This window comes from Protopterus annectens, chromosome 10.part0 (assembly GCF_019279795.1).
Source record: "Protopterus annectens isolate FY-2018-M chromosome 10.part0, PAN1.0, whole genome shotgun sequence".
In the NCBI taxonomy this organism is placed as follows: domain Eukaryota; kingdom Metazoa; phylum Chordata; order Ceratodontiformes; family Protopteridae; genus Protopterus; species Protopterus annectens.
Genome location: NC_056744.1, coordinates 296,716,154 through 296,732,730, shown reverse-complemented (window position 1 = coordinate 296,732,730; position 16,577 = coordinate 296,716,154). Strand labels below are relative to the sequence as shown.

The 16,577-nt window shown below is 39.8% G+C and overlaps 1 protein-coding gene across 2 annotated transcripts in view; it reads right to left on the bottom strand.

Moving 5' to 3' along the window:
• The window catches only part of LOC122813052 (cholesterol transporter ABCA5-like), a 2,390,735-nt gene that overhangs the window by 1,276,449 nt on the left and 1,097,709 nt on the right, over positions 1–16,577 (bottom strand). For both annotated transcript variants that reach the window (XM_044085171.1, XM_044085172.1), the window contains exon 13: positions 12,211–12,386. In XM_044085171.1, coding sequence (XP_043941106.1) covers positions 12,211–12,386 — 176 coding nt within the window. The remainder of the gene's footprint in view (positions 1–12,210; positions 12,387–16,577) is intronic.

Here is a 16,577-nt window from a genome sequence, read left to right as displayed (position 1 = left end):
CTTCTGGTATAGTTTGAATAGCCTTTATGTTTAAAAGAGAGAGTATTTGCTTTTGAGCCTCTGCCCACTGATTTGGAGGTATATCTAGCCAACCTTTTGGCATTGGTAATGTGTGGAAGTGAAATCTGTATCCTTGGGGCACTATATTTAAACCCACTTGTCTTGGGTAATGAGTTCCCAGTTTTTGGCCTTCAGACCAATCTTTCCCACTAAAGGAGCATTCACTTGATAAGTGCTTGGAAGTTTTAAAATCAAGTCATTGAGACAGTTCTCCACAGGGGGAGTCTTACTACTCCCAGATTTGGAAGCGGAAGCCCCCCACTGCTTAGTCTTGTGCGTACCCTGGGACTGAAACCTGGGATTTCTGTTGTGACTGGGTTTGGATAGAGAAGGCCTGGAAGGAGCCAGAAGGGACCAATTCTTAGAAGGCCAATGCCTACTAAATCTTGGAGGCTGAACTTGTAAGAAATCTTTAACAGTTTGCGTAGATTTAGCTTTATCTTCCATCTTGTTAAGAACTTCCTCAGCTTTGTTGCCAAACAGGTGGTCCCAACTTAAGGGAGCATCCAACAGTTTAGCTTTAACATGATCAGGCAAAGACTGCTCCTTAAGTCAAGCATGCCTTCTGAGTACAGACCCAGTGACAGCAACCCTGCAAGAGGCTTCTACAGAATCAAACCCACATTGCAAAGTATGTTTTCCAACCTGTTCAGTAGAATGCATTAAATCCTGTAATTCCTTATTTTCAGCACAGTCAGGAATCAACATAATTTTCTGTTTAAGCAATCCAATAATATGTTGTTGATGCTTTAATATATGAAACTGACAGTTTAAGGCCTTAATGGCCAAGGTTGCAGAAGTGTAAACCTTCTTACCCCATCTATCCAGCACCCTGGAGTCTCTATCAGAAGGGGTAGGGTTTTTGGCAGTAGAGGTCTTAATGCCCTTGGGTCCCTGTGAAATAATCTCTGGACCCACAATAGGATTTGTAAAAAGGAACTTGTGAGAATTAGGAACCCTGTAATATATGTCAGGTTTTCTGGGAGCAGGAGGTAAAGAATCAGGGGACAAACTAGATTCCAAAAAGGCATCATCAACAATGTCTAGTACAGGAGGTATAGCTAAAGGCCTATGCTGAGGCAAGAGTAAGAAATCCCTAAGCTTCTTTTTCGAATCAGAAAAATCCTGGCTTTCCCAGTGAAATGCTCCTTTAGAGTGTGCAAGGTTTCACCAAAAGAAAAATCCTATGGAGGGGAAGCAGAGGGAATACAGTCCTCTGCATCAGAATCCTTATAAGTAGATAAGGGTAAATCCAGATCATCAGAAGAATCAGAAAAATCAGAATCCTGGTCAGAAGATTCATAAACAATTTCAGTCCTAGGTCTCTTAGAAGAGGGTGGTTGGCTTACCCTGATTAAAGTTATAAGATCTTTAGCCATTCTTATCATTTGTTTTTTAGACATAGAGGCCTGAGCATGCGGCCTGGGCATCGGTTTTCTAGGCATGGTTCAAGGTTTAGGCCTTAAAGAAGGAGGAGGCGTCAGTTTAATATGCAAGTCCGCAGGCCTGAATACACCCTCAGAAGCCGATGCCTGCACAGCATCTCTGGACCCATCCACGGAAGAGACATCCTCAGGTTCCACAGTTGAAGCATCTCGCGGCATACCGGACTCCGAATGGGTCTCAGTAGAGGCCTGTGAATCAGAAGTAGCAGGTATCAGGGGCTGCAAAAGCGCCTCACTGAGTACCGGCGAACTGGCGACTGGCTTAGGAGAAGCATTGTCGGCAGCTTTGGACCTGGGCGTCCTATCTCTGTCTATCTTTGCGTTTTTTCGGAATTCCAGTAGTCGGATGGCTTACTGACAACATTTCTGGATAATTGAACTGAGAACCGAAATATTTAGAGGCGAAAATATACCGACGACAGATTAAATAAAGCACAAAACTAACAGCAAGGTACGCTGTGGTCAGGGCCTAGGCAAGGAATACAATACGAATGAAAATCTTTCTGAGGTATTTGCTTTCCACAAGAAATGCAATTATTAATGTTTACTGACATCGGTAAGGAGCAAGAAAAAGTTCCCCCAACGGGGTACTTAGCTTTAGTTGAAGACTTTGGTTCTGAAACTCGAAAATGGAAATTTCAGGAGTCGGCCGACCGGCACATGCAAACTGCTTCTGCTTTGGGCACCGCATAGCAAGAAAGACTGATGTAATGGCATTGGCTGCATGTTTTATACCCCTGACAACCTGACATCATGGAAGAAGAGAGAGCAACTGACACAGGACCCAAGACTTTGTTAATCAGGCCGACTAAGGGCTACTGCAAGCAGATAACCCTAATGTGATGACTGCAACAGTGAAACATGAACAACATCTGTACTGAATTACCCGGTAAAAAACAAGTTTTGGGGTCCAAATAATGGGTTGCCACGATTCCCGAGTGGCACCCCTTCAGTTCCGAATTTAACAGCTTTGCTTTTATTTTTTTTTTCTTTCGTACTTTTGAGCTGATGTCATCACGTGCACGATGACATCAGCTCCATCAGCCTGTTGGAATTGAGCTTTCTGGCTGTTTGAATGGAGAGAATGAGGTTTCTGAACGAGAACGGAGGGAGCTTTCCAAGTTTTGGAATGGAGAGAACGAGGTTTCAATGGCAAGGATATTTTCTGCTACATTGGAAGGAAGAGAAGGAGGTTTCTGCACTAGAACGGCAAGGATATTTTCTGCTAATGAACGGCGTTGCTGCTGCAGAGCTCTGTAAGGTACTATTTTCACTTGAACAATGTGTGTGTGTGTGTGTGTGTGTGTGTGTGTGTGTGTGTGTGTGTGTGTGCGCATATCCGTGTGCAAGTATATCAGAATGTTTATACATTTGAAATGTTAGCATGACTTACTCATTGCACCATATTTCCACTTTTTTCCCCTAGAAATGATTGTATTAATAATTGCAGTAGTGATATCCATTTCAAGCCATTTACCTCTGATCAGCTCAAAGTCTTAGGAAGCAGAAGGAATGGGAAAAGTGGTGTGACCAATGGACCCAATATTCCAGACTTGTTTAAAAATGGCATTTATTATCTTCTTGTTATGAGTCAGTTGTTTGTACAGTACCGTTTAGTGCTGCAGAAATCCTATTCAGATGAAAAGATTCATAGCAGATGTTGTGGAATTGTACAACACATGCTACCCACATTTATGAACATGTTGGCACATTTGCAATATGCGAGCAGAATTTGCTTCGTCCCACAGATTGTATCACTGTGAATAAATATGTTTTTCCTCCAATTTTTTTAAGCACAAAATAATGACAGAAATTCTTGGTGGACCACTTTGCAGGCCAAAGATTAAAGTATTTTGAAAATATTTTGATAGTTAACTCTTTTTAAATTTGACACCAGGCGTGTAATGGCAACAGTTCAACACAGATTCGTAGTATAGCTTATATATATATATATATATATATATATATATATATATATATATATATATATATATATATATACATAATTGTTTTAAGTCATTACTTCACAAAAGTAGTGCATGTCTTATTGGATTCATTCCTCCCAAAGAAATTCATCAAAACGTTATTCACTGAGTTAATGCTTCACCGTATTCTAGCAATAAGTCAAATGTATGTTTTCATGGAGTCTTTTTTCATCAGCCATCATTTGCATTACTCTTCAAAGTTATAATTCACTGGAATATGTATTTATTTCTTGACATTTGGTGACCAAGAAAGTCCCACTGGGTCAGGAACCCATTTTACAGTGGAGGCCTGGGAAGAAAAGCTCCAAATAAATACAGACATTTAATAAATTTATGGATAATGTTACAATTTCCATACATTTATACAATTTGTAGACATTATATCATTTATATCATGTGAATAGATGACATTTTACAGTGGTTCCTCATTAAATCTTTGGTTTTCAGGACTTTTGTGGCAAATCACTGAAGGATTAAATTCACTAAATGGTAACACAAAACATTTTACTCTAGCAATTTTCTAAGTTTATAAGATCAGTATTTGAAATGTGTCCCTATTTTGGGGCTGCATTCCCCCATGATTGACTTTATCCAGGTTTTTTGTGCTAAGACGTTGAAAGCTATGGTGAGAAGTGAGAACTGAATTCACTAAATGATGGCCATTTAAGTTTCAGTATTCCTGTCTTTCAGGAAACTGCTGATATGGCTTAGTGGTATGTTGCTCTGACTGTAGTGCACAGGGACCCGAGTTCAAGACTTGGCATTGAAATGTATGGTGGTAACACATTTTATTCAAGCAACTTTCCAAAATTATGCAAGCAATGTTTAAAATGTGTGCCTGTTTTTTAGCCTTTTGCCCCCACTACCACCAGAAAAAGTGAAACTGAAAATAAGTGCAAGAAGCTGTGCAAGATGCCTATGGCTTATACTACTGTCATTTTATATATATATATATATATATATATATATATATATATAGATATATATATATATATATATATATATTGTGCGTGTGTGTGTAGAAGTAGACTTTTATCATGGAAATGATCTGAACAGGGCAGTTTTGTCATTATTTTAGTTCATGCATTTTGTTTCATTGTCTACTGGAAAAATGTTCAAACAATAAATTTAAAATGCAATTGTGTGTTGAAGTAGACTTTTATGAAGAAAATGTTCTGAATAGGGCAGTTTTTTCATTACTGATTTATGCATTTTGTTTCACTGCCTACTGGAAAATGTTTAAACAATAAATTTAAAATGCGCTCTAACTTAAGTCTAAAAATTGTGCTGTATTATAGAAGGAATATAATTTAATAAAGTCAGGAAGGTGTATCAAAGAACGCATGTATGTTTCTTGTTTTGTGCCCAAAGGTAATCTTTAGCCACCACTGGCCAGATGCATTTTCTTTGGATGTGGTGTGGGTTTCAATGCTGTTTCAATGAATGAGAGTTTCAAGGGCAGAGAAGTTTTAATGCCAACTCTATTTTCATTGTGAGACAGCATTGCTTTGTTTAGCAGATATCTATTAGTGTTTGTGCACTGTGCTATAAAATGTAAAAATAAAAGCCAAATAATCATTGTAGAAGTAAAGCAGTATGCACACACTAGTGTTTATGGTAAATTGGGTGAAATAGCTAGGACATTGGAATGGCTGCAGGAAGACTCTGGTGCTATATTTTGGTTCTGTTCATAGGTTGATACTAGGCTATCTGCCCTAGGGCAATTATAAGCCTAGCCAGGGTGTGTTTGGCTTTCGCCACCCTTTTAGATTAGTTGACTGTGCATCTGTATAGTAAGTCACAGAACGTTAGTTTACTGTACCTCTGTCTAGCAAGGACACAGAAGAGACTTACGATCTCCCATCCACTCGTGTTCTTCAGATTGCATTTGGAAGTTGGTATCCCACAATTCCACTGGAGTGGGCAGGGTTGTGTAATTATGTATGCAAATTTTACGTTAATCAGCATACATATTTGTACCTATTTTTCATGGGCCTTGTCCAGATCTTTTATGTTTCCAGGTTAAGAGGTATGCTACTGTATTATTTTAAGCATTTCTCTGTGATCTCTGAACTTTTGACTAGCACTGTGTAGTAAGAAGTATTGTCTTGTATTCTTATTTATTATTAAATATTTTTAAACCTTTCAACTGTGGCTGTTTTGTGTAAAGATAATTTAAGCTCTAGAGTACAGTAAATGTATATAGTGATACTGTCCAAGTCACTCCAATAAGCATTGCTGTTCAGTTACACTTACCATTTGGATAATGATATTACACAGTAATAATTGGACACACTTTGATAAGGGCATTATTAGTAGCTGGTATTAGTGGGTGGTGGCAGCTGGTACTACCATATAATCTGGGTAAAAGGGGGCACAGCTGGAGAATCTGTGCCAGCCTTCCCCAGGAGTGTCTGCGTGTTTGTATATAGCTCATCTCAAAGTGTGTGTGTGTGTCAGGTACTTGGGCAGGGACACAAAGCACTGCTTGGACAGAGAGGGTGCTGGAGGTTTTAGCTTGCCCACTAGGCTGTGATCTGGACCCTATAGCTGTGCCAGTGTCAAGCAGAGCCACAGAAGTGATCCCCGGGGTGAATTTCCTATCTCTCATCCAATCATCAAGATATTTCTTGAAGAGTGGTAATGAGGAGCTTTGTTTGACATAGATCGGTAAAACATTGGTTTCCACAAGCCCTCTCAGCTGCCAAAATTTTCGCAGAATGTCCAGACATTATCCCTCATATTTTTGGTCTGTTCCTCATACAATGTGTGGTTTTGAGGGTCAATGCCACTAAATAATAGCATACATTTGAGTTCCAGACTTAAAATCCCTCAGAAAATGCATGCTAACGCAAATCCTCATATTATAGTAACTTTCTAATTTATAAGAGCAATATTTAAAATCTGTCCCTATTTTTGGACCTTTGTCCCACCCCATTATTTTAGCCTTTGCCCAGATTTCTTGTATTCACAGGTTGAGAGATAGAGGGGCAGCCAGTTCTTGTGCATTACTGTATTGCCCCTGCATTACAATAGTGATGCACACTTGTACAACTGCAGCTTCTGAACTGTTTTTGGCAGTAGAACGTTTGCTGCTGCTGTGGCTTGTGAGCACAACTGAATAGCAAGGATCACTTCATCTTACCAGGCTTGTGAAATGACTTGATCTTCGCCGTTCAACAGTGATTAGCCATCCTTGTACATTACAGAACAGAAAAAGCAGCAGCAAAGGCTGTACCACTAAAACTGGTACAGTAGTCAAGAGAGTAGCAGATACAATGGGGGAGCTTCAGCTCCCCCAGCCTCCTGGTAAGTGTGCCGCTGGAACTGTCATGAATAAAACATGAACTGACAAATGAAAACAAAGATCAAAGGGACTGAACCAGCAAACTACTTTAGCAAAATGCTGTCAGTGAGTGAAAAGACCACACCAGCTCATGGTAGGTAATCCGGTCCATTTGCCGGCTCCATAAAAATGTTACGCTTTTACTGTTGCTGCCCTTCCCTGCCCTCCTCCAACTTACTACTTTTAAACAAAATATCAGTCAATGTCAGTCAGTCCTTCTCCCTACACAAAGGGATCAGAACATTTAATTTAACAAGACAGGAGTACGAAAGGCTTTATCACCTAGGGCAGCAACAGCAGATTATCAATGAATGGAGCTGTCAATTGCAGTGGGTGCAAGTGGGTCTATATCAGATTAGCGAAGAGGCGTTTCATCGAACACCTCTTCGCCGACACAAACAGTGAACGCACTAAAGCGCGAATGCTCAGAACAGCGATTTCTTTCCCTGGGAAAGAAATCACTTGGCCTTCCCCGTGTGTTTGCCCCTTTCCCCACTGTAGTGCGATCTCGGAGTTGGTATATTTAGTTAGGGGGGTGTGGGGGCACAGCCCCCCACATTGTTATGTTTGAAAGCATGTTTGTGCTACGGATTTCCTTCCCAGGGAAAGAAATCGGTGTTCTGAGCATTCGCGCTTTAGTGTGTTTGCTGTTTATGTGTCGGCGAAGAGGCGTTCGATGAAACGCCTCTTCGCTCTTTTGGTATAGACCCGGTGCAAGTACCTATCAGTTGTGTTCAGCTTTGTCAGCTACAATAGATGTGCATTCTTAATAGCAGAGTCAGATGTATAAAAAATTATATTATACATATATGTATATATACATACGGTTTACTATCAAAATGTGGAAAATCAAAACAATTGTCCTTCGATCAAATTCGTTATCTGAATTTGGTAATACAGAATTACCAAAATGTCAGAAATGGTAAGCAAAAAAAATGACATCTGAACACTGGAAGTTCTTCCAATTTTGAAATTATGTGTCACCGGTAATGTTTTTGTAGGGGGCAAGCCACCTCCCCACACCCCCTGCATACTATATATTCTAAGTCCAAGATCGCACTACAGTGAGGAAAAGAGTAAATTTCCCGATCTCCACTGTAGTGCGATCTGTTATCAGAATGTTAATCCCATATTAGTGAATGCACACAACCATTCATTAATGAGAATTCAAACATTTCTGGATTGGCATTACAGAAACTGGAAAGCACGTATTCGGTCATCCCAGTTTCGTGTAAGTGCCATTCCACATTTTGATAGTAAACCTATATATACAAATGCAGAATGCCACTGCACAAATACTTCTTTTTCTGGTGTTTTCTGTTATCTTCCTCCTCTGTAAATTTGCTTGCCAATATCCCTGTTTGCTCCCCCAAACAAGTCAAGTAGTTTCATTTAGATCACAGGGTTTCATCTAAATTAAGGATGAAATGTTCATCAAATTTCATAGGTGATTGCTAGGCTAATGACCCCAGGGGCCTTTTTAAGCCTAGCCATGTTTCCCAAGATGAAAGTCAAAGCCTGTACCACGTATCTGTGAGGTAAGCATCTTAACTATTAGTCCTTGCAATCCATCCATTCCATTCCAAATGATCAACTCTTCAGAGGATACCCTAGGTCTTCCCACACAACCTCAAAAAAATCTGTCATCACAGGTATTATCACAGTTTTAAAGGAGTTCAAGAAGTAGCCACTGTGAATACCTGGAATATATAAAGCAGCAGAATCAACACAAAATATTCAGTGCTTGTATGCTCTGGACTAGTTCCTTTCCTACAATTTACTACCTCCTGATGTCCGATTACAATTTATTAATTAGCTCTTTATAAATCTTTGCAACCAACTCCTATACTGACTTCCCCAGCCAAACTCCGAAATATCTGATATGGGAAGCTTCCTCCAGAAACCCATACTACTGTCTCAGCCTTCACAATGGAGGACAATTTACCGACACTGCTTTAGTCTTATTTAAAAAAGTACCAACTTTTGCCACAGATAATAAAGTACTGAAATCTTATTCAGGTCCTGTAATTTAAATTAATACGTCATAAGCAAATAGCAATACTTTCACCTCTTCACACCTTATCTTGTATCCTTTTATCATACATTTTTGTATCATTCCAGCCAATGACTCGACTATAGTATAAATTATAGTATAAATTAAAGGTAGCATAGAACATCCATGACAAGACCCCCGCAACAGCTTCAGAAAGACTGAATAGACTACTGTGCGTCTATCTTATCTGATGAATGAGAGTACAGTGACACAACCAGGTCTATAAATTCTGTTATAAATCTAAGAGCATTTAAAAGTTTCCCCATACAGTACTATTCAACTCTACCAAATATCTTCTCCTTATTCAGGCTTACCATTAATAATTCATCATTACTCTCTTGTGCTGCCCTCTTTAGCAACTCTGTTGTTAATATATTGTTAAATATCTGCAGCACCCACTCAAAAAACCCACACTTACCATTCACAATCAAACCTGGCCTAAATTCCACTAATATCACCCCTACAATAGGCATGAATAATTTGTTAATATGATTAATTAGGGACACTGGACTATAGGAAGATGGCAATCAAGAGAGGTTCACCATCATTCAGGAGAATCACTGACACGGCTTGCTTCCTTGACTAAGGATTAAAACTCCTCCTAATAACTTCAGTAAATACTCCCAACACACAGGCAACCAGATTATGTTTATCTTGTCTTGTCCGTATAGTTCTGTCAGTAAACCACCACTTCCTGGAGTTTTACTCTACATCTCTCCCTTCATTATTTCCCAGCTTTCCTCTGTAGTCAAAGGGGCCATTAATTCACTTGGCTGTTCTCTCAGGTACACCTGCAGTTCTTCCTCATACTACCCCACACCTAATCTGTACTTAAATGCCTTCATTTCCTACTGCTAGGCTAAACTGGCAGCACAATGATCACTCAAGATCTTATTGACTTTTCTTTCTAATCTGAATGTGTTATCAATGATGCAATCCAATGAATTCATTTAGTTTTTTTTGCCTCACGTTGCCTCTTCTGCTTGCTAGTCATCCATTTATCTCTTGGCCAACTGGTCCTTTTGTTCCTCTTCACTAGGGTAAGGGTTAGCCAGAAGGGGACATTGTTCATGAAGACTTCAGAGATGGTTTGAGGTTTTTCCTATTTTGCCCTATTCTCCATGCACCTGTGCAAGCACGCTACTGCAGGCAGAGATGCAATGGGATGACTGCACTCAGCTGTGTCCCACTTCTGTGAGGGGGTATCATCCCAAGCAAGCAATCCTGACTCCTGCATACGACAGCAAAGACTGTCCTCTGCCATCTCCGCCAGTGATGATCCTAGATACCTGTTTCATGGTAAGGATGCACACCCCAATCCATCTCTGAATGACACGACAAAGTGCTCTGCCCTTTACTCTTCTCCCAGTGTATCCAGTTCCTGTAGTGCTGGGGGCACTAACCGAACCACGGTAAACAAGGCTGTATTCAGGTCTATATCTCTGTATGACACAGCGTTAGGTTTATGTCATCCAATTTATTACTGACCTTTTCAATTTAAACCAAGATTGTCTCCAGCAATACATATGCAACACCATTAGACATACGTATGCACCAACTTTAATTAAGGATGGCTGCTTCTTTCTCCATCCACGTATGGTGGACTAACACACATGAAGAAATTATTGGTCAGGATAACAAAGGTTAGTAAAACCAAAATGTTATGATTTAATGTTACAGGGGCCCTCTCAAAAATGACAGATTTATTTTTCATTAAAGTTTCAGTCACTGCAGTCTTCAGCTGTTTCAGAGCTGTTCTTTGTCATGGTTTGGATTCTGGTTTGCTGTTTTAGAATTTTAAACATAAGTCACATATAGGGAAGTCTCTCTTATACATCCCTCCTAATTTGAATGACCTGACAGACTTAATAGTATCACTGCCCTAGGATGCCTCCTCTTTTAGTGAGAGGAAATCAAAAAGAAGTAAAAACAAAAGTGTTCATGACACCTGTACTTGTATTTTCTCTTCCTGAGTGACACACAGTGCACCCCTATGGTGTGCCTGCTATTCTAGCTCCCTACTAAAATGGTGAGATTTAGACTGCCTAGTCATGAAACACTAAAAGACAGAAAAGTCAGTACTGAACACTGCTCTTCTCTTTTACTCTTCTGCTTTGCAGGTGTGGTGTAAGCTCCCCATATACGCTAAACTTACATGTACATATTACATATACCAACTCCGAGATTGACATATCTCAGAGCAAAGGGAATATTCCAAAAAAGTGCAATCTCAGACTAAGTATATGTATCTCCAGATTTTCTTTTAGCCACCACATTTTGCTGAATCCTAACATTTCAAATCTTTACCACTATTCTTGATTTTCAGAAAGAATAAATCTGACAGACAGTAGTTGGCAGACCAATGCCAGTATGACTGATATCAGCTGGAGAAGCTGATTAAGTTTATAAAGCAGTCTTCAAGCAGAAATTGTAGATATGATAGAGGGGAAGACTATTATGAATTAACTTTATGTAAAGCAATGAAGAGATGCAATTAACTTTACAGGTCCATAGGTAAGTACTAGGCTAGCTGCCCTTGTGGGCCATTTTAAGTCTAGCCAATTTCCTTTTCAAAGGTGAGAATCAAACCCTGTATCTTGTGACTGTGTGGTAAACACTTTAATAATTAAACCAACTCCCAACCCTTGTACAGCAAACAAGTAGCAATGTTAAAGAGGCTACCAAAGCAAATTATGTTTTCTAAAGCACTGCAAAGAAAATAGAAAAGCATAGGTAGGTACTAGGCTATTGGCCCTAGGGCCTATATAAGCCTAGCCAAAAAGGTACCCTGGCTTTCACCATCCAAGAAAATTATTTTCCTGTGCCACTGTTGAGCAGAGCCACAGAAGTGATCTCCGGGGTGAATTTCCTATTCCCCATACAATTATCAAGATTTTAATTGAAGAGTGCTAATGAGGAGCTTTGTTTGGTATAAATAGACAGCCCTTGCCGGTTTCGAACCCAGGGACCCCATACACCATAGGCAAAGGACTTAACCACTAAGCCATTGCAAACAAGAAAATAACCAGTCTTTGCAAGGCTCGAACCCAGGACCTTGCACACCACAGCCAAAGTGATTTACCACTAAGCCATGTCAAATATGCAAGTGCCATTTGGAAGAATCAGCCAGTATGAATACATAAGTCATAATTTTTTTGCTCAAGTAACTAAACAGTAGTTCTATGCTTTGATTGTGAGAATCAGACAATATACATATATATATATATATATATATATATATATACATACAGATATAGATAGATAGATATGTATACACATACACACATACATAAATAATACTGACAACATTTTTAATATTACCTCTTGGTCCACATCCTTTGGTCGGATACCTCTGATAGCAGCAAATGTCTTTAAATTTTCTTCCGCAGTTAGAAAATTAAAACTTATATCAAACTGTGGGCAGATACCAACCATTTTTCTTAGTTCGATCATTTCATCAATTTCAGATATTGTGTAGTTATAGATAACTGCAGAGCCTATAAATAGAAAATATGGGTTTATCACAGCAGTTCATTTAAATAGCTCCTAAAATGATAGTTAAAAAATACACTATTTGTTCTCAATTTCTCTTACAGTATTGTCACATGTGATCTAATCTCAAAATTACTATAGAATTTTCTGAGCATCAGAATATCCTGTATAGCTTAACAATTATTTTTATTTATTCATTTTTCATTTAATTTCTGATAGTCCTTTAAGCACACAAGACAGACTTCTTTTCTATTTTCACATATAAATTCTACACTTACACCATGCAAGTGAAAGATAAAAAAAAGAAATGCAATAAGACATTGAAATAATACAAAAAACATACATAATGATGGAGGATAGTTGAGAGATGCTAAATATAATATGTAGCAGTGCTCATGTGTGGCATGTACTATATAATAGTAACAGGTTATAAAAGATCAAACACATCATTGTGTATGTATAGCACTTTGTTTCAGAAGTCTCAACATCATTACAGTAAAAGAAACACAATTGTTAGTATTTATATAAGGACAGAAATACTGTTGTATTAAAAAAAAAACCCACAGTTTGCACAGTTACACAATTTTTTGCTGTATTGCTCAGTCGAGCAGCAAGAAATTCCACACTGCAAGTGGCACTAAGGGGTGGGGCCTATGCTAATGAGGACCATTAGCATCCCAGTTCACAACTGTGTAGGCTAAATTGCATGACAGGGCAAATCAAAGATGTCCATAAAATCAATTTCCATGTAAAGTACTGTATAAAATACATTAAGTGTACACAGCAATTTAGTTCTGCATACCTATACATTTTTCTAGATGAGAAAATCTATATACGGTGAAGTGAAGCAGCTTCACCCTACTCAGACTGCCAATCCAGGGAAGTACTGTGGCGCAACACAGACTGCAGTGTATGCATGTGACAGACTGCTGCAAATGTGTGTGTGCGCGTGTGTATATATGGACAGTGTGCAAGTGAGTTCTGGAAATATATGTGTGTATGACTATGAGTGGTAGATGACCACTGCCTAATGTGACCTGTGGCTGACACTGCTGGGAAGATTGTGGAAGAAAACTGTGTAGGCACTGAACATGTTATTCAACTGTCTACATTTCTGCCTCATAATTTTGGTCTGTTCTTCATAAAATTAGTGATTTCTTGGCAAATCATTCAAGGTTCATGGGTAAGTACTTGACTAGCTGCCCTTGTGGTCTATTTGAAGCCTAGCCAATTTCCCTCAGAGGTGGACTCAAACCATGTGTTTGTGAGGTAAACACCTTAACCATTATACCAAACTCCTTTACATGATCAACGTCATTAAATAATAGGTTCATAAGTAGGTACTAGGTTACTGGCCCTAGAGCCTATATAAGCCTAGCCAAAAAGTTTCCTGGCTTTCGCCACCCAAGAAAGTTATTTTCCTGCACCCCTGTCGAGCACAGCCACAGAGGTAATCCCCGGGGTGAATTTCCTATTTCCCATCTAATGGTCTAGATTCCTCTTAAAGAGGGCTAATGAGGGGCTTTGCTTGAAGTGAATGGGTAGTCTGTTCCAGAGTATGGGAAGTCTCTGGGACAGGAATCTATCCCTCCAGCATGTTCTGTTTATTGTGGTGGCAAGGTTCAGGTCCCTGGAGCATGTGGCACGGAGAGATTGTGGTCTCTTTAAATGCAGCATGTTCAACAGAACTGGGTTTGACATGGCTTTGTAAGTTAGGCAGAGGTTGCCTCTGAGTAGACGATAAGCGACGGAATAGAGCTGGAGTTTTTTGAGGCAGTCTGCATATGGCATCTGTTTCAGGCCGGTAATCCTCTTAGTGAGGTATTTCTGTGGCCTTTCTAGTTGTTGCAGATGTCTTCCGAGGTACATGCCAAATGGGGTGTTGTACTCAATGATGGGTCTGATGAGGGATGAGTAGAGAGGAACGATGACCTTTTTTTTTCTGGAGGAGAACCCTTTAGTGATGAGGTGTGCCACTTAGAAGGATTTCCTGACTACTGTGGCAATGTGATTGTCAAAGGAGAGACTAGTGTCTACCTGTGCCCCAAGGTCTCTTATCACACTTTCAGTGTTAAGTAGGCTACCTCTTATGTGGTAGTTCAGGGATGACAATACACTTTTTGGAATTGAGCTTGAGGCCATGACATTGACACCAAGCATCAGTCTCAGTGAGGCCCCTTTGTAGAATGTCCACATCATTAGGTGATTCTATTATGGCTCCCAGTTTGTAGTCATCTGTGAACTTTGTTAGCCAAAGACCTGCTGTATTAGCCTGGACTTCTGAGAAATAGATGCTAAACAGGACAGGACCCAGGACTGAACCCTGTAATACTCTGCTTGTCACTGATTTGAAGTCTGATATGGAGTGGGCTACTTTCACTGTGGGGGTACTGTCAGTGAGCCGGTTGGCCTCCCATCTTGTGACATGGGGATTTATGCCCAGTCTAGTGAGTTTATCTATAATTCCAGAGTGGGGGATGGTGCGGAAAGCCTTGGCGAGGTCAAAATAGGCTGTATGCACCACCTTACCCTCGTACACGGCTTTGGTGACTGCTTCAAATAAGTCAATCAGGTTTAGAAGACATGATCTACCTTTTACCAACCCGAATTGAGTGGGGGTCCAGCATTTGCAGGTTACCTATGTCTTTGTTTATAAGATCCATGATGATACATTCAATGGCATTGCAGACCAGGCTTGTCAGGCTAATGGGGCGGTAGTTCCCAGGGTCCGTGGAGCTGCCTTTGTGGAGTGGGACAACCGTTGCTGTGTGCCATTTAGTAGGCACAAAGCCTAAAGTGTGGCTATAATTGAACATGGTAGTTAGGTGAGGTGCCAGTTTGTCCTGTAGTTCATTCAGAACGCAGCCTGGGATGTTGTCTGGTCCCAGGGATGCCATGTTTTTGGCTTTGGAGAGTGCTGTCTTAACTTGTGCATTCGTGATTACAAGGGCTATGCATTCTTCCGGTATAGGGATGGGCCCTTTGGGGGGTGGGGGGTAACGTTTGCACTGAACCTATCAGCCGGGATGTTGGCAATATCAGTTGGTTCTGTATATCTAGTGCCGTTGTTCTGTAGCCGGGAGAAGATCTGAGTGTTGCTATTGAGATTCTTGACATAGCTGTAGAATGCTTTGAGGTTGTCTTTAGAATCAGTGGCAATTTTATTTTCGTAGCTAGCTTTGGAGGGGATTTGAGTTTCAGGCTTCATATCCTTCAGAAAACGTATGCTAACACAAATCTGTTACCCTACCAACTTTCTAAGTGTATGAGAGTAACATTTAAAAGTTGGCCCCAATTTTGTACTTTTACTCCCCCCAATTATTTTTGGCTTTGTCCAGACTTTTTGTGTTAAGTGTTTGAGAACTATGGTACTGAATGTGTTTGTATGTGTACAAATGTGTGAGAGATACCGCTCAACTGTCCAGATTTTGCCTCATACTGTCGTTATATTTCTCATAAAATTTGTGGTTTTCTGGCAAATCACTGAGACTGAAGACACTAAATAATGACAGACATCTGAGTTTCAGACTTCATATCCTTCAGAAAAATGCATGTTAATGCAAAACTGTTATTCCTGCAACTTTCTAAGTTTATGAGAACAATATTTAAACTCTGTCCTTGATTTTGGGCCTTTGTCCACCCAAAAGTTTTGGTTTTGTCCAAAATTCTTTTGCTAAGAGGTTGAGAGGTATTGTGTGTGTGTATATATATGAATGATTGTCTCAATGTCTCTGCAGGATGTATGACTGTGTGTCTGTCTGTGCCCTTTTCTACTGGACAAGGAAGGCATGAAGGCAGAAATTAGATCTATACTGGCTCTGCTCTACTAAGTCTTTCATATTTGATACCATCTAGGGTAGATACAGTATGCAAGTTTTGTGTGTGTGTGTGCGTGTGTGACAGAGAAAGACTAGTAAGGAATGTGATGCCATGGGCTGCTACTTACATGTACTACTTGCTAGAAGAGGCTGTCAGGGTATTCAACTGAGCAGTTTTTTTCAAAATCCCCAGTTGAGTGATTCATAATTATGCAAATTCTCTTTTAATTAGATATAGCAGTACTCCGAATAGTGCATCAGTGTGACTTGTACTGCTGCATTTATAAATGACTATCAGCCATGCATTCATGAATCAACAAACCTACAACTATGCTGCTTTTAGTAACTTGTTACTTCAAAGTGCAGACAACATATGTG